This window comes from Triturus cristatus, chromosome 7 (assembly GCF_964204655.1).
Source record: "Triturus cristatus chromosome 7, aTriCri1.1, whole genome shotgun sequence".
In the NCBI taxonomy this organism is placed as follows: Eukaryota; Metazoa; Chordata; class Amphibia; order Caudata; family Salamandridae; genus Triturus; species Triturus cristatus.
Window position 1 is genome coordinate 1,836,634,363 of NC_140590.1, and position 27,749 is coordinate 1,836,662,111.

The 27,749-nt window shown below is 47.8% G+C and overlaps 1 protein-coding gene across 1 annotated transcript; it reads right to left on the bottom strand.

Annotated features, from left to right (window-relative positions):
• Window positions 1–18,793: 18,793 nt before the first annotated feature.
• On the bottom strand, window positions 18,794–19,756 carry LOC146813358 (taste receptor type 2 member 2-like). The gene has a single exon (XM_085615386.1). It carries the CDS (start codon window positions 19,754–19,756, stop codon window positions 18,794–18,796), a length of 963 nt encoding a protein of 320 aa, XP_085471512.1.
• Between the last annotated feature and the right edge of the window lie 7,993 nt (window positions 19,757–27,749).

The window sequence follows — 27,749 nt, forward strand, 5'->3', positions numbered from 1 at the left end:
ACAAGGAAGAAATCTCTGAGATTGAGAGCAAAATTAAAGTTACACAAACATTGCTAGACTTACAAAACCCGTGTTCTCTTGAAGGAATACATGCTAATTTACGTGATCTTAAGGGGCAGCTCGAAGCTGTACTGAGTTCACGTTTAATGCAAAGATGGGAGGCTAGTAGAATAGCCCATTTTGAATACGGTGAAGGTGCAGGGAAACTTCTTGCTTGGAAAGTAAAATCTGACCAAGCAAGAAATCATATTAACTCTGTCTTCAAGGATGGTACATCCTTTACTTCAGATGCGGATATCAGAGGGGTGTTTCACTCTTTTTTCAGGAAACTTATAGAGAGGATAAAGACTTAGATCTTTTGAAAATTCAGTCCCGGTTAAGTAATATGAATCTCCCAGCACTAAACCTGGAACAACAAGCAGTGTTAGATCAACCGGTTACCCAGGAGGAGGTTTATACAGAAATAATGAGGCTGAAAAAGGGTTCGGCAGCAGGTCCGGACGGCCTTCCTTCTGAGATATATAGATGTATTATTAAGGAAGTCGTCCCGGTTCTGACAACTCTATTTAACCATATCCTTCAAGATGGAATGGCGCCCCCGCCGTCTTGGAATAATGCAACCATGACCCTAATATTAAAGCCGGGAAAATCACCTACAAGCTGTGAATCATATAGGCCACTTTCTATATTAAATGCGAATTATAAAATCTACACCTCTATAATGGCAACTAGGCTTGGAAGAGTCGCAGGGGTTCTTCTACATCAGGACCAGAGGGGCTTTGTTGGGGGGCGTCACCTGTCAGAGCTGACCTATGACTTGATTGGGGCTATAGATCTGGCCTCAACGTGGTCTCTTCCACTTGCAGTGATGACCCTTGACGCTGCGAAGGCCTTCGACCGGGTCAATTGGTTTTTCCTGTTGGAGGCCTTGGCAAAGTTTAAGATCGGGAATAAGTTTAGGCGGTCTATTGCACTCTTATACAGTAAACCATCGGCAAACCTCTTTATAAATGGCTCCCTTGAAGAACCCTTTGAGATCTCTAGGGGTACGCGTCAGGGCTGTCCCCTTTCCCCATTACTGTTCGATTTATACATTGAATCTTTCGCCCAAATGTTGCGAGATGATCATAGAGTATCTTCTTTTAAGTATGGGGAATGGGAAAAAAAGGTGGCTCTATATGCCGATGATATTTTGATATTTACATCAGATCTGAATACTGCTTGCCCCGCAGTTATTGAGTTGGCACAAGAATTTGGTACAGTCTCAGGTCATAAGGTAAACACATCTAAAACCGAAATTATGGCTTGGAACATGCAGATTCAACACCAGCTCCCCCTTTTGAAAAATAATATGAGATACTTAGGTATACATATTTTGCAAGACATAGATAAGATACCTACCTATAATTTAACACTGGTTGCAAGAGAATCTCGGAAGCTAATGAAATCTTGGGCTTTACTACCCATATCTATACTGGGGCGAGTTAATCTAATCAAAATGTCCATTCTGCCTAGATTTACTTTTCTTTTTAATTCTATTCCTTAATTTTTTTACACTGTCGCCTTGACTAGACTACAAAGTGAATTTAATACATTTGTATGGGCTTCCCGACATCCCAGGATAGCCTGGAAGAAAATTAGAAGGCGCAGGGAGAAGGGAGGTCTAGCAGCCCCTGACTTACAGCTGTATGCCTGGGCGTTTCAATTTTCCCACTCGCGTATGTTACTAAAGATACCTACTAGTAAGGGAGCTGGTACTATGTTTTTGGCCATGTTGAGAGGGTCTGGTATCCCAGAGGACGGTTTCTTTTTTAAATACGGCGACCCTAAGTTCTTCAAAAAAGTTAGGTTGAAGGTACTACAGGGGTTGGTAAGAATGTGGGTTAAGCTGAGGGTTTCGCTAAAGTTGGGATATTTTTCTAGTTGTGCTCCAATTTGGAACTCTCCAGGGACTCCAGAATGTCTATTAGACAGTCTATCATTGCCCCTTAGGACGGCTGGAATTGAGAGGTGGGGAGATCTTTTTGTGGATAGCACATTAGTTCCCTGGGAGGTTCTCAGGGAGAAAGTAGGTCCATCCCTTTCTAGATTTAAATATCTGCAACTAATTAGCTGGGCTACCTCAGTTGAAGCTTCCCGAAATAAACATCTACTGGGTAGTAGTAAACAATTTGAGCACTTGATTTTACAAAAATCTCCAGCAAAGAAAGAAGTTGCTTTTTGGTATCGGTGTATCATGGAAGAGGAGGACGGTGAATTTCAACTGCCAACCTTACTTTGGGAGAGCTGCATCCCACAACAAGATCTCCAGTCATTATGGTTAAATTCTTATAAAATGTTGTGGGATACTGTAAAACCAGCTTGGCTCCGCAGGAACCACCTCTTCACAATCCATAGAGCCTATTATTCACCTCAGAGACTAACAAAATTCTCAAATGGTCCACCAGTTTGTTGTGAGAGATGTGGGGAAATTGCAGCACCTGATATCCACATGTTTTTGAACTGCCCAGCCCTTGCAGATTTTTGGGAAGGGGTGGGCAATATGCTTTCAAGGTCATTAGGGATTCATATTCCTATCAATCTACCAATGTTTATCTTTGGCCTAGCAAATAATCTGGAAGGTCCATTCAAGAAACTTCTATGTTACGCTATTCTACTCGTTAGAAGAGAGATTTGCATGAAATAGAAAGACCCCCTACCACCTACATATCAAGACTGGCAGACATCTGTTTTGAGGGTTTCCAGATTGGATCTCTCAAGGGCAGGAAATAAGAAGAAGCGGGACTTCTGGAAACTGTTGAAATGGAGCTAGGGTTTTTTTTTTCCCCTAGTCCAAGGATTACACAGCCCTCCCTCTCTGGTATACCCTTTATCATCTTTAAGGGTACGATTGAGATGTACCGGCATTTTAAGCTGAGTTAAGGGCCTCCCAAGAGGGCATTGTCTTCAGAACTGTTTGATTGAGATAACACCGGCAGGCTGTGCCTTTTTTAGGTATGTGGGATTCGGGCCAGTATGTAAAGTTAGCATAACGTATCTTGGGTTGTATCTCTTTCTATGCACACTAGAACTGCTTCATAAGATGGCCTATTCCTTATAGTGTCCTGTATGATAGAAAGGGCTGAAAAGCCACACTACGGCCATATTGGATTATGACTAGCTATGCCCAGGTCACGTGGTTCTCTTTAAACACCATCTGTATAATTTAGCTCGTACCAGCCTAAAGACAGGGTGAATTGTATTTACGACTGAGGCCCAAGGTCACATCTGCAGTAGGGAGTATCAAGAGACATTCCTCTAAGCCCGAGACGAAAGGGAGTCACCCCGCCGACCTTCTCCGAAGAGATAGTAACCTTATGTGTGCAGACGGTATGAGCTCATCCAGGAGCTCTAGGGCTAACTGGTACTTTTCCACTTGCAATGCTTTTTATGCTGAATCTGTAATGTATATAAGTGTGGTTCTGTCAAGGAGCCAGCAGTCTTCCTCGGCGCACTTGATGGGTGAGGTTCGATGAGGCTCCTCTATGTAGAGTTCTGTTGTGGCCAATAAACGCTTGAACCTTCTACGTTGCCAACTGCTTATTATTGACTTGATATTGCGGGCCACTGGTAAGTGTGGCCCTTGGGATTACTTATAGATTACTTCAGTTGGCGACCACGAAGGGACCCCGTGATAGGGTCTTCTCCCTCCCCATAAACGGGTGAGAGGATCGAGGGCGTCTTGGCCAGGTGGGCGGAGGGGAGTCTACGTCCGCTCCGCGCTCCCGATCGGGGTACCCTCTGTTGCTAGTGACCCTTCACCGGGGTCCTACGGGCTTGACCCAGGAGCTGACCGTATTGGTGGTAAGAAGTTGGCAGCGGAGAACGAACATTCGTACCTGGGTGCACCCGGTGAGTAATTTTTTGTGTTTGAAGCACGCGCTGTAGAGCGGCGCATTTGTTTGAAGCACGCGCTGTAGGCGGTGCATTTGGAACAGTTAACTGTATTTGATTTGAGGGGTCGTGAGTACCCCAGGAGAATTACTGAGGTCTTGCAGGGTGGTCCGGTAGGGACTGACTGTAGAGACTCCGCGGATCCTTTGTGATATTTTGAGATACGGATCAGATGCCTAGTTGTTACCTATGAATAATACACTGCCGGATTGCACTCGGAAAAACCTGCGGCTATAACTGGGTAGCCATGAGACATATCTGAAGTATGGCTTGGTCTACATCAGAACAGTCTCAGTGGTGAACCAGGGAGGTCATGGGATGGTCCGTAGTCCAGTCCGTGGTCACCCCTGTCTGATCGTCTCCTGCCAGTCTATTGAACGACGGACTGTTGTGATTTTGTTGAGCCTTTTTTAATAATTCTCCACGAACGGGAGTCGACGGGCTCGGTTCGTTTGTTTGGATGCATCAAACATGGCTAGGTTGAACTGCAGGGAATTATGTCGACATATATGTTATCTGTGATATAAAGTTTGTTATACGTTGTTTGTGTCCGATTACTAACCAACATGTCGTGTTTTAGTAAATTGAATTGTTTTGGTTGTTGTTGCCGAACTAGCGACTCTCGTTTGGCTGAGAGTCAGCCTGCCCCACCGGAGGGCAGCCCTAGCCATTTCATGTATGTGAAGCATAGAATTGCCCCCATATTGTTCAACACCCTGTGGCATAAGTATACTAAAGGTAATGAAGAGTTGCAGTGGCCGAAGACTGGTTCATTTGACGAAAAGAAAGTTGCCTTTCTACAGGAACAACTATTCTCCAGGCGCAGTAGGCAATCTATGTTTGATGCCTTGAACGCCTGGCAGAAAGAGGCCAAACAGAGACGGATGAGGGGGGAGAAGCTGGTGAGAGCCAAGGCGGGACAGACCGTAACTCAGAAAGCTGTAGCCTATGACAGAGCAAGGGTAGAGAAAGGAATCGATTGTATGAATCGGGAGTTTAGATTAAAAGTTGATAAAAGTTATGTGGCCCGACCCAATGCAGAGGATGAAATAGAAGACCTGCTGGACATGCGACCACCGCCCCCTTATGTCCCGCAACGGTTGTACCCGGAGGTAACAGCTGCTATTGTATCGGCTGGAGCAGAGACCGTTGGCCCCATTTCGGCGCCAGCTGCCTCTTCAGCAACGTCAGTTGCATCGGCGCCTCAGCCCCCCTCCCTCGTGCCTGTCATTGATCATTCTCAGCTGTCCTCCTCTGTCTCGGAAATTATGGCCTTATTGCCCAATTTGCTGTCGGCCTCGACAGCTGAAGCTCCTCAGCTGTCACCGGGGGCCATGTATTCCCCTTCTGCCCTGACCTCCTCTTCCGCGAGTGCAACTCCTTTTACAGCTGTTTCAACTCCAGTACATCCGACCGGTTCATTAGATGGCAGGAAGTTGTTCACTCGATCAGCCTTAGGAACCGAGGAGAAGGAGGTCATTGCAGTCCAGGCATCCCAGTGGCATATACCCTGACTGACATATGGAACACCATGCGAGATTACGAACCAGTAATGCAGCAGCACGCGCTGGCCCATATGGCCCAACGCCTCATTTCATTGTGGGAACAAGCCTATGAAGGGGAAAAGGCTCCGACCATACTGTATGATATTCACACTCAGGCACATAAATCTCAGCTAAGTCCAGAAGCGGTGTACAGGAATGCGAAAACTCTGGTCAATTACCGGATGCGCCTGCACGCAGCTAGCCCTGCAGGGGTACAACAGTTCCCCATGCGAGAGGTGCACCCCATTTATCATCCCGGAGTAACAGAGATAGTAGATGCACATGGGACGATTACTCGCCCAAGAGTAGACGCCCGTTTTCAGGAGCAATGGGTATATACCCCATGGAAACGTAGTGAAGTGCTTTCATTGAAAACGCAATTGGCCGACCCCAGAAAGAATCCTACTGCATACTATAAAGAACTGACAGAAGCCGCCTCCTCGGCGGTGATGACACTGGCTGACATTGAGCTATTTTTTGCTCTATTGGTGCCGGTGGACATATGGCGGCAGGTTCATGACCAGGATCATGTGGCTGAGTTTGGGGGAACATGGGAACAATTGAGAGACTGGGATAGGGATCGTAAGCCAGGAGATAAACCCAGAACTGAGATATTGAGTTTGCCGGAGAAAATAATCACCTACATGCATTCCCTAATCCCTCCTAGGAAGGTAGATTGGGACAAATTGACTGCGTGCAAGCAGAAGAAGGACGAGAACGTGTCCGACTTCTTCACGAGGTTCAAAGGAGTTTTTATTGATTTTAGCGGGCAAGATCTGTCTAAGGAGGGTGGCATACGTTTGTTTGTTAATAGGTTCGTAACCAACCTGTTGCCCGAGATATCAGCGCGACTTCAGGCTGCGGAGAATACCTGGACTACATCCACCCCCTCGACTATTCTAAGTATGGCTCAATACTATGAGCATCGGGAGATTGAGAGTAAGGAAAAGACGGAAAAAAGATCAAAGGACTTGAAAACCAGGGTCTTGTTACAGCAAGTTGAGAGAGGACGCGGTAGGGGTCGGGGAACACAGAACTTCGCCCCGCGAGGGGCGGGGCTCGGACAGGGTGTAGGACGAACAGATTTAGGAATAAATCAGTGTGCATTCTGTAAGCAGGAGGGGCACTGGTGAGATCAGTGTCCATTGTTGCAGGCACAGACCGGCGTTCCGAGGGGTCAAGGGAGAGGCCGTGCCAGTGGTCGTCGAGGTGGATATACGAGACAGGAAGGAGTTGGGCAAGATGAGAATAGCCAGAATTATTTCGAACATGGTCAAGGGAAGCAGTATTATAATGAAGGATGTGTAAGTAATGACTCGGCAGGCTACTCTGAGGCATAGGAGAGCCGAGGACAGAGTGGGGGACACGTGTCAATTCCGATCGATCAAAATGGACCTTACGTACATGCTCGTCTAATGGATGCATCGGGTAAGTTTCTAGTTGACACGGGGGCAATGAATAGTTCTGTTTCACACGCCCTTGTCCCTGGGGCTGCTCTGTCTGGCCAGAATAATGTGTCTGTAGGTTTCTCCGGAACTCCAGTGGTAAGCCCCATCTCCCAACCTCTTTCTCTTAACTTGGGGCCGATTTCAATTGACTCACCTTTCCTCCTGACTTCACAATGTGGTGAGAATCTCTTGGGAATGGATATACTGAAGAGGCTGTATGCCCGCATCTATTGCTCTCCAGACGGTGTTTATTTGACTATTAGGAAACTCTTCCCTCCCTCTGCACAATGTTTCTCTAAAACAGACCCTCTGCCCCCTGAGCTTGCAAAGATTCCGCAGAGTCTCTGGGCTACTGGAGATACTGATGTAGGGTTGTTGAGCATACCACCCATTTTGATCACTCTGAAACAAAATGCTCGATTACCCAGAGTTCCGCAGTATAAGATTGCTCCCGCAGGGGAGCGGGCATTACTGTCCATTGTTCACGATTTGATCCGCACGGGGGTGGTGGAAGAGACGGCTTCTAACACGTGCAACAGCCCTATTCTTCCTATTCTTAAACGGGCCCCGATAGATCAGAGTCCTGATTATGCTGATACTTATCGTTTCATGATTGACCTGCGTGAAATAAATAAGATTGTCGTACCCCAATATCCCGTGGTGCCTGACATCACTACTATTTTGACAATGATTCCCCCAACGGCTAGATTTTTCTCTGTCATTGATTTGAAAAACGCCTTTTTCAGTATTCCCATACATCAAGATAGCCGTTATCTTTTCGGCTTCTCCTTAGGAGGTCGCAGCTTCAGATATTGTCGCGCCCCACAGGGCTATACAGAGAGTCCTAGTATTTACAGCCAAGCGCTTAAAACGTTGTTGGACACATTAACCTTGCCACCCGGTAAAGTTTTAGTGCAGTATGTGGACGATCTTCTCGTGGCCTCTGATACTGAGCATGGTTGCCGACTGGCGACGACTGCGTTATTACAGCACTTAGCAGACCATGGTAATAAAGTTCCGTTGTCGAAATTTCAATATTGTCGACCGGAGGTGACCTATCTCGGTCATCTCCTGTCGAAGGAGGGACGACGACTGACTCCTGATCGTATTCTAACCATATCTAACATGCCTGTTCCTTGCACGCAACGTGATGTCCCCGCTTTGCTTGGCATAACTTCTTACTGTCGCCAATGGATTCCTAACTATTCCTTACTGACTAAACCTTTCCTGCATCTAACGACTAAAGATGTGCATGAACCTTTACCTTGGACAGCTGAATGTCAGAATGCTTTTGTCTCTCTGAAATCTGCTCTTTGTTCTGCCCCTGTGCTTGGCACCCCTGATTACTGGAAGCCTTTTGTACTCTACGTGCATGAGGTGGACGGTTGCTCGCTTTCAGTGTTAACACAAGGATTTGGTGGTAAGCAAAGACCTTGTGCATACTTTTCGGCGGTATTGGATAATGTCGCCAGGGCACTTCCCAGTTGCCTGAGAGCCACGGCTGCGGTTGAAGTGGCGATCCGACAATCGGAAGGGCTCTTCCTGAATACGGACCTGACAGTGATGGTGCCCAACGCTGTGGACGTATTGTTGAACAGGACACAGACTCAGCACTTAACTAGTGCGCTTCTTACGGGGTACGAATTGACCCTGTTTGCGCCACACATCACTATCAAACGATGTGTCACCCTGAACCCTGCTACGTTACTACCCCTCCCTCCGGAGGATCACAGTCAAGATATACATGATTGCATATTTCGGACAGAAGAAGAAACGAAGGGGCGGATAGATTTGACAGATATTCCCTTATCTGACCCTCAAGGGGAATTGTATGTCGATGGCTCATGTTTTCGGTTACACAATGGCACTACGACCGCTGCTTATGCGATCACCACATTGCAAACAGTAGTTGAGACGGCCAAGGTACCTTATCGATCGGCCCAGGCTGCTGAGTTAGTCGCACTACTGAGGGCTTGTGAGTTGGGTGAAGGGTTGAGGATAAATGTCTACACCGATAGCCAGTATGCTTTTGGCGTAGCACATAGCTTTGGGAGATTGTGGGCGGAGAGAGGTTTCCTTACATCCCATGGTCAGAAGATAAAGAATGGTCAGTTGGTTTTGAGGTTGTTAGCCGCCCTGACCCTGCCCCAAGCCATAGCTGTTGTTAAATGCAGTGCTCATAAAGCAGTAGTTGATGATGTAGGTAAGGGTAATTCCTTTGCGGACAGAATCGCTAAAGAGACTGCCCAATCCAATACCAGTTCCATGTTCGTAACGAGTTCTCATAAAGGGATGATAGAAGCAGAGGCATTCAGTAACACTATAGACAGCGTAAGAGAATTGCAATTAGAAGCAACCCCTGAAGAACTAAAATACTGGCAAGAGCTGATAGGAAAGCTGGATGACAATGGATGCTGGATTGATCTATCAGAAAGATGTAGGTGGCTGATGCCGAATGCATTTGTGAATGCGGTCGTGTCCATGGCACATGGTCCCGCACATGTGGGGATTCAAGGTATTTGCGCAATACTGGATCCTGTGTGGTATAATACCAACATCGATAGGACTGCGAAGCAACTAGTTCAGAATTGCATGATTTGTCTGCAGCATAACCCAGGGGTAGTATCCCTGTTTTGACTGGTAGCTTTGCGCCACCCACCCTACCTTTTGAGGTGCTACAAACGGGTTAACAATCTTAAATACGTTTTGGTGGTGGTTTGTACGTTCAGCAAGTGGGTGGAGGCGTACCCTACCAAGGAAAATACTGCCCTAGCCACCGCAAAGGCCCTAGTAAAAGAGTTCTTTCCTCGCTATGGGGTACCCCGGGTGATTTGGGGTGACAATGGGAAACATTTCAATGCTGACCTTGTTGAACATGTTTGCAAGGGTCTGGCAATACAGCAGAAGTTTCATGCGGCTCGCCATCCCCAATCAGCAGGATTGGTGGAAAATATAATGGGATCCTGAAATTGAAATTGGCTAAGCTGCAGGACACCACAGGTCTAAAATGGCCTGATCTCTTACCCCTGGCTTTACTATCTGTAAGGACAACTCCCCACTCCCGCAGTGGAATATCGCCATATGAAGTGATATTTGGTAGGCCCGCAAATGTATGGGGTGTGCCACGACCAAAATCCCTTAGAGACATCGAGTACCCTATGTTGGCAGACTACCTTTATGCACTAACTAAAGACCTTCGTTCCATTCACCAACAGATAGCAGCAGTGCTGCAGCCTCTGCCGGAGGGTCCCGGACACGGCGTGGAGCCTGGACAGTGGGTCCTGGTTCGGAACTAACAACAGAAATCGAGTCTAGACCCACGCTGGACCAAGCCTTTCCAGGTGCTTCTGGCCACGAGGACGGCTGTGACGGTTGAAGGGAAGCGGCATTGGATCCACGTGTCCCATCTATAAAAGGTCCCGCTTCCTTTGCTGGATGACCAACGGGACCAAAGCGAGGCGTTGAGACACGAAAGCGATAAACCAACCGAAGAGTCACCTTCCCCAGAAGCCCAAGGAGAAACGGATGGGCGAGTGGAGGGTGTCGGGAGTTCGGCGACATTTGCAAAAGGTAATCAGGCACCTGGGGTTGCAATAGGTGACAGGGAAAGTCACACACTCAATCCTTTACCTGACCCCACTGTGCCTGTTCTTTTCATTAATCCTGAAACACCGGGTCATGTTCGCTATAACCTGCGGCCCCGGCCGAAAGCAAAGATCCCAGGCTCAGGCTAGAGAATGAAAGTGAGAGATCTGAGTAGTCTCCGGGAATAGGTAAAAACACTGGACTGAACCCGTTGAGAGCCTGGAACTTTTGATATTGCTCTGTTCAGAAAGAAGATAGAGACATTGGTTGATTAGTGGGGGCCCAGGTGGAGTTTTCCTCTCTACGAGAGTTGCGTCAAGTACAACTCCGACGCGAGAAGTTTTTGTGTTCATTTTTCTTTTTTGTGTTACATGGAACAATAGGAGTCTGCCTGTGAGGCTCTATAACGGACACAGGAAAGAAGCACCCTCTGGCAGGTTGGACTGCTTATAGATTTTCCGTTTCCCCGAGATTATATTTGGACTTTTAGTGAGAATGTACCCTTTTGCTCGTTTTGTCCCTGAAGAGGAGCGTCCCATAGTACACCGCCCTTTGTATCCACATTTGCCAATGTTTTCTACTTGTAGCTTGCGTGCCAAGATTGTTTTTATTGTCATAATAGTTGTTTCATTAAAGTTATGCTTAGGAATGGTCATTTATCTAGAATTCCGCTATCCTGTGCATACCCTGATAGCTACCACCCCCGTCCCCGAGGAGCACCATTTTCAGACTTTTGCCCCACATAAAGAAAGACACCGCCAGACCTATGTGAATAATGCTTTCATTGAAATGTTACATCAAACCCACAGTTCAACGATTACCACAAACTGCTGGGTATGTGGGCTCCTCCCCTCAGTAATGCACAAACATGATCTGTTCATTTCAATGCCGTTGTCATATTTAGGCAGTTGTGAAGCCTGGTTTAGATTATTGTCGATGATGTATGAACATTATGCTGTTGATGGGCACCTATTCTCAGAAAAAGATTATGATCTGATTCTGGCATATATAGAAAGATACCAGGGATTCTCTCCCAATGCCGAGGGTACGGACGGTACCCTGGATCCCACTGCTTGTATGAATGTGTATACAGAACATGAGGTGAATGACACCTGGTTAAGGGATGAAGTATCAGATTTTCTGTCCTTCAACTTTACCGAGTATTTCAGATATTTTCAGGAGCGAAATGTGTCAAATGAAAGAATCATCCCGTTGCCCGTAATGAAAAGCTCATCCTCCTTTTGCATACATGGTACTGGCCATTTATTTGTTGGTTATAGTAGGTGTAACTATACTTATAGATTACAAACCTTTAGCAGCCCACCTATACTCACCCCTCCGAATGTATATTTTGTGTGTGGAGAAAATGCTTACACTTGGCTTCCCAGAGGATGGTCAGGTAAATGCTACTTATCCTTCTTATACCCCCCTGTTTATATAGCGCCTTCTGATTATCATAAATCCCACTCGCTGAATCGACGAAGTTTAGACTCAGTACACACCGATGGAGATGCCACTGACCAGACTGATACCCCTGCCCAACATTTTGTTGATATAATAAAGGGAGTTCTGCCTATGTGGGGACCCATTCTGACCAGTAAAGAAATTAGAAGACTGTCCAGGGTAGTAGAGGGAGTAGTAAATACCACCGCTGGGATACTGACCAATATCACAGTTGAGCTTCAAGCGACCAGACTTGTGACACTTCAGAACCGCCTTGTTTTAGACGTTATCCTAGCTGATCGCGGAGGAGCATGTAGAGTGATTGGCAGCTCCTGCTGTGTATATATACCTGACTCCGCCCCCTCAGTCCATCTGGCCATACAGAAGTTACATCGATTGGCATCCGAGATTCACACGGAGACCGGTACCTGGTCTATTTCAGGCTGGTTCTGGGATCTCCTTACCACCTGGGGTTGGAAAATCTTCATGGTCCTTCTAGGAATAGGAGGTTTCCTTTTCACTTGTTGTGTCTGCATTCAATGTGGGCCCGCTTGTTGCTTCTATTGTGCCACCCAAGTTCGCCTTGCCTTACCTACTCCTGTAGTGAACCCTGGTAAGGTACACGCTCAATTAGTTCAGAAAGAGATACATGACATAATGCAAATAGACGAGGGAATTTTCGAAGAGTAATTCCAGGGATAGCTACATTATGCTAAAAAGGGCCGTTCTGTGGGATTCAGGCCAGTATGTAAAGTTAGCATAACGTATCTTGGGTTGTATCTCTTTCTATGCACACTAGAACTGCTTCATAAGATGGCCTATTCCTTATAGTGTCCTGTATGATAGAAAGGGCCGAAAAGCCACACTACGGCCATATTGGATTATGACTAGCTATGCCCAGGTCACGTGGTTCTCTTTGAACACCATCTGTATAATTTAGCTCGTACCAGCCTAAAGACAGGGTGAATTGTATTTACGACTGAGGCCCAAGGTCACATCTGCAGTAGGGAGCATCAAGAGACATTCCTCTAAGCCCGAGACGAAAGAGAGTCACCCCGCCGACCTTATGTGTGCAGACGGTATGAGCTCATCCAGGAGCTCTAGGGCTAACTGGTACTTTTCCACTTGCAATGCTTTGTATGCTGAATCTGTAATGTATATAAGTGTGGTTCTGTCAAGGAGCCAGCAGTCTTCCTCGGCGCACCTGATGGGTGAGGTTCGATGAGGCTCCTTTATGTAGAGTTCTGTTGTGGCCAATAAACGCTTGAACCTTCTACGTTACCAACTGCTTATTATTGACTTGATATTGCAGGCCACTGGTAAGTGTGGCCCTTGGGATTACTTATAGATTACTTCAGGTACAAGCCTGCATATCCAGTGTACTTAGATGGTGGAATTTTCTCTTATCATCGGTTTGGGCAAGCCTAAGTGGGTTGAGAATGAGGACAAAAAAAAAAAAAAAAAAAAAAAAAAAAGAATAGATGCATGAAGTACAGCAACCATGTACAGTAGCCATGTCAAGCATAGTTATCATGTATTATAGACTGTTGGGTACTGTAGCCATGTACAGTACCCATGTCAATGACTGTAGACCGTGTCAAGAATAAATCTGTGAAGTACAGAGGCCGTGTGCAGTAGCCATGTCAAACACAGTTAGCATGTACTGTAGACTTCTGAGTACTGTAGCCATGTACAGTACCCATGTCAATGACTGTAGACCGTGTCCAGAGTAGATGCGTGAATTACAGCAACCATGTACCGTAGCCATGTCAAGGAGAGTTAGCATGTACTATAGACTGTTGACTACTGTAGGCATGTACAGTACCCATGTCAATGACTGTAGACCATATCCAAAATAGGTGTGTCTGGTAGAGCAGCTGTGCACAGTCCCCTTGTAAATACGGTCCAGATGGACTTTCACAACCCCCTGGCAAGCACAGGTATGAACCAACCTACCTGCACAGGCTGGAAAGAGAGGCAGGCTATGATCCATGTATCTCCCACACCCTACCGGAGGTAATGCAGGTCTGAGAACAATCATTCCTGTCAGAGGTGGCCAGGGTTATATTTAATCATTAGTGAGCTCTGAACCCCCTTTTCCTTAAAGAGGGACACACACGCGGGATCCACAATATATATTTAAGAAAGGCTTTATTTCATATTACAATCCAGTCCTAGAGCAGATATGTGAATGCGCGTTATTGTAGAAACAAAAATAATAACGATAAGTAAGAACATGTAAATACAAGGAAAAGCATATCAGATGGGGATCACCAAATCCAATCTTTGATGGAATCAATGGCCTTTGGGGTCCCTCCCTTCATAGCCTCTAGTTAATGGGTACATTAATTAAAAAATTCCATATAGTTTTGTTTCATAGGTGGCCTTTGTACACACATACCTTTCACTCATGATTAGGGCTCCCGGTTTTATGGTATTTATTTTTTTGCCATTTCCGTCTGTATTTATCCATATTTATTTTTTGGGCATTTTTTCTGTATTTATCCACATTTATTTTTGCCACAAGCAAAAGACGACGCTACAGCTAGTATTTTTCCACGTTTATTTAAATTGACAATTTTGTTCATTTTGTAGTACAATATAGGCTATATTATACTAGAAAATGAATAAAAATATGGTTAAAAAAGGGCAGGAGGTGTAGGGTGGAGAGAGAAGTTGGGCTAGCTCACCCACAGCAAGGCTGTAAACACCTGCTCAAACTCTAGTTGCAAAAGGCCAGGAAAAAAAAGCGCAAGCTAGTACATACATGGCAGCTGAAGCTAGAGCACCTAAAAATAAGACTTGCCTGATCACACATTGCATTCCGGCGCATCTTTAACAGTCTCCATAACCACACTCTCTCAGATACATTGAATTAGTTATATAGCGCCACTCATATCAGTGTAGGGTGTCCGAGCACTTTGCATCACACACACATTACTCAGAGACAATCAATCATATGTGTTTTAAATCAGAATATAGGAAATGTTTACATAAGACAAAGGACTAAAAGTGTAGGAGTCACATGTCATCCATACCGGTAGGCAGTATAGTTTAAGAGTGCTTGGTGTGGAGAAGCACAAACGCAGAGTCGAAAAAGAAACAGCAGAGTTGGGAGTTTTCTTTAATAGTAAGAATAGATTTCTGGTCAAATGAACCCTTTTTGCAACATTAATCAATGTTCTAATGTATGCTTTGCAGTGTGTATGCAGTTCTATGATGAAAGTTAATAGCTCACTGCTAAATATTAGGACTTTAAGTTATAAATTGTAAGTAACAAAACGATGTCTCTCTTAAAAGCAGTAACCTGCTGATGTGTTCACATTACATGCACTCTGAAATCAACTTGGTACACGTTCTTAGCAGCAGGCATATTAACCCTCTGCACTAACTATACAAAACAATGATTTCTCTCCAGGAAGATAATTAATCACACGTGTTATCTTGACATTTTTGTGATGCCTGGCAATTACCGGAGGAAAGAAACGCTGCAGCAGGTGCTTCATCAACATAATAAACTTGCAAACACAGCGCCCCCAGGAAGCCAGCACCCGGTGCGGTGGCACCGGTCGCACCGCCCTAAAGCCGGCCCTGCTTACTGGAATCATCAGTCAGTCCTTTCAGCATATGTAGTACGGAAGAGACAGGCGGGCGACGCTGATGCATCTGTTAGCATTCTCTTGCGCTCCTTACAGAAGCGAAGAGCCTCGGAGTTACAAAGAGATGAATGCTGCTAGCGGGTGGTGTGGTGTTGTGGGCCCGGTGCCCACATGCTGATAACTACAGGTGGTAACCATAGCAACAAGACGACGCCAGTGGAAGTATGCGAGGACGAGGGAGGTGAGTAGTGAAACAGTCCGCATTTTGAGGACTTGTTTTGCAAACGTGGCTCCTGTCCCTTTGCCAGCACAAAGGCGCAGTGGTACGACCGTCTAATTTCATTTTGGTTCCATGCCCCTCTAAAACCATCTCAGTCACTGGACGGGCAAAGATCTCTCTTTTAGCCCTTCACTAGCTGTAAAATGTGCCTGTGGGGATCGACGTGTGCGGGGTCGTGTCCAATATAACATCAGGAGCGCTTTCAGGCAAAAAGACACACATTTAACCACATGCCGATAAACAGATCTCAAAGTGTGATTGACCGCCAGCCGCACCCGAGTACTTAACAGGTCTTTAAAAAGACCATTCACTAGATAACAAGGCTTTGTTGTTTTTTTCACCCCTTCTTACCAGACTGCGAGCAGTGTCTCCAGGACCCCCTGTGCTCAGTGGCTTAAACACCGAAACGAAACGTAAAGAGCTGCCTTTTACACGGGACAGCAGCGTGGCAAAATTTGCTAGTATTTTGCCGTTTCAAAATATAAATACAGACAAAGGGAATATAGATTTCCGTCTGTATTTATATGTAAAAATCCGTAAAAACGGAAAACCGGGAGCCCTACTCATGATTACTGGATGTTTCTCAGTCTGTAGTGAGCGAGGCTACTCTCTGTCTGTCTTCTCTTGTGCTATGCCTGAGAAAGCAACAACGTCACGGGGATTGATTCAATTAAAGAACCTAGAGGCTGGAATCTAATACGCATTAAATATAACTGGTCACCTCCAGTACCATAGATTCATGATCTTCTTTCAGAAGAAGGGAGGAACTCTTCCCTACTCTGCGGTACAACTAATGAACTGTATTACTTATAACCTTTCTATTTAGTGGGACAACAAGTAAATAGAAAATTCATCTATTTCTATTGACTTGTTGTCCCACTAACTAGAAAGGTTATAAGTAATACAGTTCATTAGTTGTACCGCAGAGTAGGGAAGAGTTCCTCCCTTCTTCTGAAAGAAGATCATGAATCTATGGTACTGGAGGTAACCAGTTATAATTAATAAGAAAGCAACAACATCATTATCCCTCACCGGTGAGGGACCCCCAGACAGACAGACAGACTCCTTCCAGTTTTGATGCTCCCTCTCAAACCTGAAGATTCTCTCTCTGCTAAAACTTCCCTGCATCCAACTCACATCCCATCTCTTAACATTAATATGAGGAAAACAGACCTTGTGGCTTGTGATGTGAGGTGGGAAAAAGAGACGTGAAGTCCCTCTGCACATTCGCCTACATCTACTCTGCTTTGTAAAATCACGTCATAGAATTCATAACAGGAGCTGTCGATGCCACGCCTACTCCGAGGCAGTGCTCTATTCAACGAGTACATGCAATAAAATGTGAGCAAAACCATGAATGTATGATGGAAAAAAACAAATGAATGCCACAGTCGGCTCAAAAACAGAAAAAAACACAGATCCCACGACAGTAGTCATGTCCGGTATCAGGGCCCAGTAGCACAGACATGTAGACTTGTACTGCATCCATGTTAAGTTCTGTAGGTGTGTGAAGGCACCATATCAAACATGGTAGGCATGCACAGGGGTCATGTGAAGCTCCGTAGACATGCACTATAGACTGCCACGCCCAGTTGGCATGTACAGTAGTCATGTGAAGCTCAGTAGACATGTACTATAGACTACCAAGTCCAGTAGGTGAGTCCAATCACCATTTCAAGCACAGCTGGGATGCACTCTAGACTGTTGAGTCCTGTAGCCAGGTACAGCAGGCATACACAGTAATCATGTGAGCACAGCAGGCATGCACTGTAATCATGTGAGCACTGTAGGCATGCACTGTAATCATGTGAGCACAGTAGGTATGCATTGTAATCATGTGAGCACAGCAGACATGCACAGTAATCATGTAAGCACAGTAGACATGCACAGTAATCATGTGAGTACAGCAGGCATGCACTGTAATCATTTGATCACCGCAGGCATGCACAGTAATCATGTAAGCACAGCAGGCATACACTGTAATCATGTGAGCACCTACCTGCTGTGCTCCCATGATCACAGTGCATGCCTACTGTGCTCACAGTAATTATGTGAGCACAGTAGGCATGCACTGTGATCATGTGAGCACAGCAGGCATGCACAGTAATCATGTAAGCACAGTAGGTATGCACTGTAATCATGTGAGCATAGTAGGCATGCATTGTAATCATGTGAGCACTGTAGGCATGCACTGTAATTATGTGAGCACAGTAGGCATGCACTGTAATCATGTGAGCACAGCAGGCATGCACAGCAATCATGTAAGCACAGTGAGCACAGCAGGCAGGCACAGTAATCATGTAAGTACAGCAGGCATGCACTGTAATCATGTGAGCACCTACCTGCTGTGCTCACATGATCACAGTGCATGCCTACTGTGCTCACGGTAATCATGTGAGCACAGTAGGCATGCACTGTGATCATGTGAGCACAGCAGGCATGCACAGTAATCATGTTAGAACAGTAGGCATGCACTGTAATCATGTGAGCATAGTAGGTATGCATTGTAATCATGTGAGCACTGTAGGCATGCACTGTAATCATGTGAGCACAGTAGGCATGCACTGTACTCATGTGAGCACAGCAGGCATGCACAGTAATCATGTAAGCACAGTGAGCTCAGCAGGCATGCACTGTAGTCATGTGAGTACAGTAGGCATGCACTGTAGGCGGTTAAGCCCAGTGGGCATGTACAGTAGCCTTGGCGAGTGCAATGTCACGTAAAGTAGCTGTGCACAGTAGCCACATCAAGCACATTTTACATGTACAGTGCCCATGCCGAATGCAATAAAGACATACAATAGTATTTTCGTGAACAGTTTTCAGGTACATGAGACTTATCAGATACACTCGGTGCAAAGAGTAGTTTTGTGAAGTATCGTATGTATGCACAGTTGCTACAGTAGCTTGTACAGGAGCCGTATCAAGTACTGCACTACAGCTGCATGCACAGCTGCCGTGTCACGCTCCGCCTCTACAGCAGCACACTAGACAATAGATGAGCCCAATGAGGGTTTTCCTCAGTTTACAGTTACCCAGAATTATGACTAAAGAGGTAAGGGCTGGGGAGCTAGGAATTATGAAAGTATGGGTTACATATGCAGGAGTCCCTGGTATGACCACATTAAAATGTACGTGCCACTGAGAGATGAACATTAAGACGTAGAAGGTGAAAAAAGACGTAATTGTTCTCATAGCACAGTAGTAAGGATCCAGGCGGGATCTTCGGAAGCCGTCTTCACTGTGCCTCATACGCGTCAGGTGAGTGCAGATGAACCTGAGAATTGCCACAGTGGAGAAGGTGATCATTGCCAAGCACAACGAAGCAACGATGGTGTTCATTAGGAGGAGGCTGGATAGTCCTCTCTTCTGCACCCAGGAAAGACTGGGACCTTCTTCAGGGGCATTAGGAGATGCAATGATGGAGGCGTTCACAACTGCATCCCCTTTGGTCGTGAGTAGTAGATCGGTGGTGAGGATGACTAGTCCGCCGCTCATAGAAATGAGGACGCATCCCAAGAGTAGCCAAGGTACGGTCCCCGGAAGCTTAATCTTCAGCCTCATGAAGGATGGACTGTTGATATTCAGGATCTTCACGCAGCAGTAGATGGACAGCACAATGGCAAACAAGACGCTGCAACAGCGCAGGCAGAACATGACCAGGAGAAGAAATTTGAGGACGTGATCCTGCTCATATGTTTCTACCCAGAACCTACCGCATATTCTGCATACAAAATAAATGCACAAGTGGGCAATGTTGGCAATGGCTAGGCTGACCAAGATGAGCTCTAAAGAGTAGAGATCAAGTCTTCTTTTGACCCAGTCAGTGAAAATCACAGTGAGGATGAACATGTTGCCCACCGCTCCGAAGATGAAGAAGGCACCATGAAGGAACAATGCAGATATATCTCCAGAAGCGAGCATTCTGCCCTGTGACTACTCTGTCTTCTGATGGTTTCTTGGTAGAACACTGGGATTCCTCTTGTTCAAAGTCATCCAGAGATACTCTTGCTCGATTTTTTTTAATCTCAAAAGTCTGCTCCCTGTTTTAAATACAATTTGTAATGTCGCCTTTAGCCACGTGACTCATGCAAATGGTGCTATCATTTCTGTTTGCTGCCAGGTTAGGCATTCTCCCAACTCCTGCCATCACTCTAGGCATCAGCCCAAAAGTAAAATATGCCCCTATTTCCATCGATGCAATTCAAATTCTGCAGCTAAATGTGGATCAGGTTAGAGCTGTACATGGGGTGAGGATTAGCTGGTTTGAAAATAATTTGTATGTACACCTGGTATGAAAAATTAAACCACTATAAACGAATATGCATTTTTTTTACTTCAATGCAAGTCAAAATGGAAAGCAGTTGGTGTTCATTTTACAATTAAAGTCTTTTCTGGGGCCCAGATTCACTAGTTTTTTTGTGGCCTAGGGGTGCCACTTTTCAGTGCTACCACGATTGAAAGTGCATTTTGGGATTTACAAAACTATGCAAAGCATTACGTTCCATTGAGCCAGGGAGGAGTTACAGGAGTGGAGCATTGGTTTTCCCATGCACACACCCATATATTTTGACGCAAACCCATATTTACAGAAGTCTAGAGGAGGGTGGGCGCACACTGCCTCACATCCCAGCACTCAGTTTACCCCGATGCATCATAGTAAATGCAGTGCATGATAACACTTACTTCCGTGACAGGCTTTAGTTTTTCACCCTTGTTGGTGCAGCCAGTGCTGTGTATCTCTAGACACATGTTTCAGGACAGCTGTCCTTCTTCAGTAGAGAGCAACACATTATTTTTGGTGGTGCTGGAAATGCTGACCTCTGCTAGGGGTTCAGGGTGCACTGGTGGTTCTCAGTTGGGCGCCTCCTCTGCCTTGAATGTGCATGCGTGTTGTGGTTCCCTGTTGGAGGTCTGCGACACATTTGCCTGTCACTGCCCAGATATTGGGTTGAAGGCAATACAAACCAGGTTCTGCCAGTGTCATCTTAAAGTTGTTTTAGGGCCCTGGCAAGACATATAATTTGGGTTCCCTATTTGGAACAACTTTGAAGTTTGAACTTATTCATTTGTTAACCAATTTTATCTAATTCACGCCTTTTAGTTCCCAAATAGTATCAAATTAAAAGTGATAAGTTAAAAAAAGGAACACGCAAAGGGACTCAGTTCTACATAGTTAACTTTGTGAACTTTCCAGACTGATATATCTCATGATGGGCTGGTTTTCTGCAGCTTCCGGTCAATGGTACAAAATGCTACTAAGTATCAAACTCCGACGGTAGGTCAGAACTCTGAGTCTAGTTTTTCAGTCGTCCTGTATGCACAGAGGAACAGAAGCATTTTTGAGCCAAGTTGCTAAGAAGACACAAAGGTGCCGATTAGGATCCTGTAAATAATTTCCCCGTACGACTCGTATCCGGTCTTTTTACCGTACAAATCGTACAAGTGCCGTACAAACTGCCAAGTACGATTCGCATGGGAAAAAGTCCATACAAATCGCATTGGGAATAATTCCCCACACGTCCTCGGGTCAGAAAATGTGCCCGACACGTCCCCGGACGAATTACCGTACAAATGTGAAAAGTGAAGTCCGACCGCGGAAGTACGATCCATCCCGTGCGTCCGATGTTACAACCGGATGGAAAAAGCACCGTCCGCACCCAACTCCCATAGCAACCATGGAGACATGTGCCCGCATACGCGCCTAACACTCCCCCCAGCCCCCGTATGTACGCGCCCAACCACCCCCCCAGCCCTCCTATGTACGAGTCGAACCCCCACCTGTGTATGTACACCCGTGTACGTACGAGTCGAACCCCCACCCCTGTATGTACACCCGTGTACGTACGAGATGGACCCCCACCCGTGTATGTACACCCCCGTACGTACGGCCCGTACCCCCACCGGCATATGTATGGAGCGTACCCCCACCCCAACCGTGTATGTACGGCCCGTACCCTCACCCGCGTATGTATGGAGCATACCCCCACCCTAACCGTGTATGTACGGCCCGTAACACCACCCCCGTATGTATGGAGCGTACCCCCCATCCCAACAGTGTACGTACGGACCGTAACACCACCCCCGTATGTATGGAGCATACCCCCCACCCCAACAGTGTACGTACGGACCGTACCCCCACCCCCGTATGCATGGAGCGTACCCCCCACCCCAACAGTGTACGTACGGACCGTACCCCCACCCCCGTATGTATGGAGCGTACCCCCCACCCCAACAGTGTACGTACGGACCGTAACACCACCCCCGTATGCATGGAGCATACCCCCCACCCCAACAGTGTACGTACGGACCGTAACACCACCCCCGTATGCATGGAGCGCACCCCCCACCCCAACAGTGTCCGTACGGACTGTAAAACCACCCCCGTATGTATGGAGCGTACCCCCCACCCCAACAGTGTACGTCCGGACCGTACCCCCACCCGCGTATGCATGGAGCGTACCCCCACCCCAACCGTGTATGTACGGCCCGTACCCTCACCCGCATATGTATTGAGCGTACCCCGACCCCAACCGCGTATGTACGGCCCGTACCCCCACCCGCGTATGTATTGAGCGTACCCCGACCCCAACAGTCTAAGTACGGAGCGCACCCCAGGCCCCAACACCAGCACCTTCACCCAACATCGCGCATGTACGAGTCGTACCAAGCCAGAGACAAGGACAGCACTGTACAACAAAATGGCCGATGTACACACCGTACACACGCTAAAAACACACGTACACAACCAGGACAAAGCAAAACAACACAAGAATACTCTATTCGAATCGCACAAAGCCACAAAACATGTCCAACAAGCACAAATACAACACATTCACTGACCTGCAACTGCCAAACTCCCAAACAGAGGCCCAAAACACAACCACTCCTTATAACACACCCACCCAAAGTTCAAACACAGCCACACCCACCAATGGACCAATAAAAAGGGCCCACAGACACAAACCATGAGCCTTTGCAACAGACTCACTGCTGCCAGACCCCACAGACAACCCACAGCACCATACTTGAACCTTTACTACACCTTACACTTGCACACCTTCACACAACCACCTTCACCTCATCACATTCACACACACACCTGCACAACCACACCCACACACCCACAACCATCCACACCCACACCCCCCACAACCATCCACACCCACACCCCTCACCATGCCCACTAACAAGAATCCAAAGTTCACTAGCCAAGAGTTGGAGGTCCTTGTCGACGAAATCCTCAGAGTCGAGCCACACCTCTTTGGAACATTGGTCACACAGACCAGCATTTCCGAAAAAACAGCCATGTGGCAGACGATTGTCGATGCTGTGAATGCTGTTGCGTCCACTAGAAGGACCAGGCATGAATGCCAAGCCAGGTGGTACGATCTGCGGAGGAGGGTCCGAGTCAAAATGACCGACGACCACAACCAGGCCAACATCACTGGAGGAGGGCCGCCCCGCAGACGCGTACAATACCATCCCTGGGAGGAGAGGGTGATGGCCATACTGCCGGTGGTGGCAGTGGACGGAATAGAAGGACTCCGAGAGCCTGGTGAGTACACAAACAACTCACCTCACATGGGGGGAACGTCATCCACAACCAAACTCACAATCATGCACGCAACCACCCCAAGCTATCGCATGACTCAACCACACTCCATAAACACGCACATGCCACTAGCGCCACCATGCCCCATGCACCCAGCTGGACAATCCCAAGTCACAGGCCACAGAAAACACCAACACAAGACACGGTAACCCGGATGGCGGGAGTGTGGGCCTCAAAAATCACATAGTGCAACTCAGAATCAGACAACAATGCCCTCTGCCCATATGGCCTAGGTCACAGCCAGACAAACAGTGTGTCCCCACACAGGAAAGACTTGCCAGCAAATGGCGGATGCCTTGCATTAAGACATGGGGGTGAAGGCACTTTTTGCACATGACAGCAGCTAATGAACAGCCAACACTGTGAAAGAGTGGCAGCACACACCACCACAGCAGCAGCGCAGACACAGACACTACACCCAATGGGTGCCTGGAGATCAGAAACAAACTCACATGAACAAGCCAAAGGCCATTCAAAGATCTGCAAAAAGTGTGTGCCTAGGAAGCTGGCCTGAGGTGACAGAGGGTGACACACAGAGAGAGGGAGAGGGGGAGAGAGAGGGAGTGAGACACAGGGAGATGGACAGAGGGAGGAGGCTGACACAGGGAGGGAGGGAGAGGGGGACAGAGAGGGAGTGAGAAAGGGAGACACAGGGAGACCAATTCAGCCTTGGGTGGTGTGGGAATGTCTGCTCGTCAGCAGGTGGACTGCGTGCATGTAGACAAGGGTGGCCAGTGCCTGAATCCCCCTCTCTTCTCCATGGCAAAACACTGTGCCATGTCTCAACCTGTGCACGAGCACAACACCAGCTACCTGCATTATATAAGTGTGTGGAACAACTCCATGTGCCCACGTACAGTGCAACACGGAAGGCGCCAATGCATGGCTCGCCACACCTGCTCACTCCACTGCTGACTGCAGTCACAATTGACGCAGCGAGTAAGACTGTGTCACACATAGGTAAAGTCTCAAAAGCTGTGGCCAAGGGACATACCCATGCACAAGTGCACTGTGAGTGGAATGCAAGACATATCCAAATACCCAGAGGAAATGTGCCAACTTTGAAACGAATGAAACATGGATGTAGCATGGAACAAAAATAACATTGTGTCTCTCACACACAGGTCAGCGTCGTGGATCACCCCCAACACTGGGGGGGAAGACTCACAGGACCCAGCTCTGCGGGATGACGATCCCACCGGCAGCGACGACTCTCACCACTCTGTGGACGACCCCGACCAACCTGGCCCCTCTGGTGTCCAACCACCTGCAGCACCTGTGTCAGGTACAACTGGGCCAACCGCCACCCCCACTCCTGCCACATCCCAAGAGACACCCAGGATCCCTGCCCCACCAACACAACGCAGCCAGGCTGACCAGGAGGGACACGGTGTACCGGGCACCCAGGAGGAGGCAGGCGACAACGCTAATGCCACCCCTCAGGGGTCCCGGAGACCCGATGTGCCCACAACGGCAGGCCAGGTGCAAGTGGGCAGGGGTGGTGGGAGTGGAGGACGGCAGAGGCGCGAGCCTGAACAGTTGGCTGCGGAACCGGTATATTCCCATGTGAGAAACATCCTGGACACATACCGGCAGGACACCACCGGCATGAGCCAGGTTGTGTCCACCCTCAACGAGATGAAGGGGACCCTCGAGGAGATCAAGACCCAGCAGGCCCAGCAACATGCAGAGCAACATGCCTGTCTACTGCGACACCAAGGGCGGATGGAGGACAGACAGGCTGAGCTCGTGACGGTGTTCACGGGAATTCACCGTACACTCCGTCGGATAGCCGACAACATGGGCAACCCTCCCTGTGCCACCAGGCCAAGAACATCACCACCCACAGGGAGGGATCAGGAGGAGGAGGAGACATCCGACGGAGCATCCCAAACATCGTCACGGCCTGCTTCTGAGCGTTCCCGCAGGAGGGCGGGTCGTCCACGGAAAAGACCGTGAGGGTCGGCGCAACAGCACCATCTCCCAGGATACCTGGCCTGGCACCTGGCCCACTGGACCAACAGCAGCACATCAGCAAAAGACATTCTCTGCCACATGGACTTGCTGGTCACTGTCTGACCAATGTTGACAAATACTGTGGCATGGACTCTGATGATTTCCAATGGCAAGGACACCAACTCCCCCAGTGAACTTTGGATTCCACACACCCGGAAAGCCCCTCTTGTCATACCCCCCCCCAACACGTACCCCAACACAAATAAAAAGTTACACGATCAAGAGATGATGCCTACATTTTGCATTATTACCATACAAGTGTCTTGTAAAGTCTAACCACGCCTGAGTTCTCATATGACTTCAACCATCCATACCCTGGGGCCTGAGTCTGGCACAGGACACACATGGGTCACAATGTATTAGGCAAGACAGACATGGAGCACCATACACACCCGTGATGGGCCCAACCAGCTGAGGGGGTGGCCGCACAACCGTGCCGACAGACATATTGAATACAGCAACAGTCATGCGCAGAGGTCAGGGATCATGTGGAGTGTCCTGGGGGGCACCCAGGTATGGGTAGACAGGTGGCAGAACCATGTCCTGCAAGCTTGAGTCAGGTGGATGCAGAGAATGGTGGCCTGGCCAACGTTGGATGCATGGGGATGGCACATGTCACAATACCCACACAGTCATGGACATCATGCACAATACAGAGTCTAATCCCACACAAACAGCTTGCATCTTGCTACTCTACACATAAACACATAGCCACTATCACGGAAAACCATGCCAGACATGCCGTATGCACTGTGGCAACACACCAGCATTGACTGAGAAGAGGCACCTTGGAGGCATAGGGACACCTTTATTAGACATGTATCCCGGAATGCAGAGGCAACTCAGAGTACACATACACAGGTCATGTGGAGTAACATGTGGGTCCCACACTGGAACCCCCCTTCTGCAGCACAAAAGCGTGATAGCCATGGAACTGGCACACAAGTGTCGGGTAACAGCTAAACACCCCCTACTGCTCACGGAGAGGCTGCCATACACCATTGATCATCTGATGTGGAAGTCCCACACCATGTGAAGCCAATGCAAACCGTATGTGTCCGAGGGCAGTGTTACACACATTGATGCCATCATCACAATCCACTATCCCATCACAGATGACTGTCAACAAGTCTGACCATCTATTCAGGTGTATCCAGCTACATGTAATGTGTCCCATGGTGATGCGACATGTCTGCAGAGGAACCAAACATCGACAGGGGCAGTGTGCACACATCGTAAACAACTGCCACACCCAATACACCCCTGATGCATCCCTTACCCTAAGGAGACTTCCAAACTTGTCCGTGCGTGTAACGCTGAGTCAGCACACGATGACGTGTCCATGAGGAATAGCAGTGCCACACCAATGCAACCAGCAGATGGCATGCGCAAGTACCTGGGGATGAGAGACACACAAGAAGTCAGCCACAAAAAGCACAGCCACTTGCATGTGCATGTACTCGACACATGTAAGGATGACAACATGCTAGGTCACAATTATGACTGTGGAAATACACTCATCACTGGCACCATCACTCGAGTGACACATCCACACACACCTCTGACTCACGTGGCATACATGCAGATGGACACACACATCGCAACACATGCCACACGGGGACCAATGCGTGCATACTCAGACACTGGTACTCACCACTAAGCAAAGAAGTCGCGTATGAGCCGACTCCGAATGTCCTCTTGCGGAACCACATCCTCCATATGGGAGGGCGCCGCCGGTCTTGTGTAGGCACCTGAATCGGCTCTTCAGGAGGCCAAATGTCCTCTCTATCACTCGCCTTGTCCGGCCATGGGCGGTGTTGTAGCGGAGCTGGGCCGGCGTGCTGGGGTTGCGGAGAGGTGTGATCCGCCATTTCATGTTGGGATAGCTAGCGTCCCCTACATGTAAACCACATGGACATAAGTAGGACAGGAGAAGCGGTCGTGCTGGAAGTCTACGCAAAATACAGGACAGACAGAGTGTACCCACCAACAACACATGCTCGTTCATTGCGCAGCTGCGTCATCATTTCAGGCACCCTGCTACGCCTCATGATGTAGGCATCGTGTGCTGATCCTGGAAAACGAGCACAGACATGTGAAATCACCATGTTGGACAGACACACCACAAGGGCATTGATGGAGTGGTAGTGTTTGCGATTCCTGTACGCTACCTCCTGTGCCTGTGGTGGTACCAAAGCCACATGTGTCCCATGTATGGACCCAATGACATGGGGCATCCCTCCCAGGGCATAGAATCCACGCTTGACCCCAGTCAACTGTTCAGGA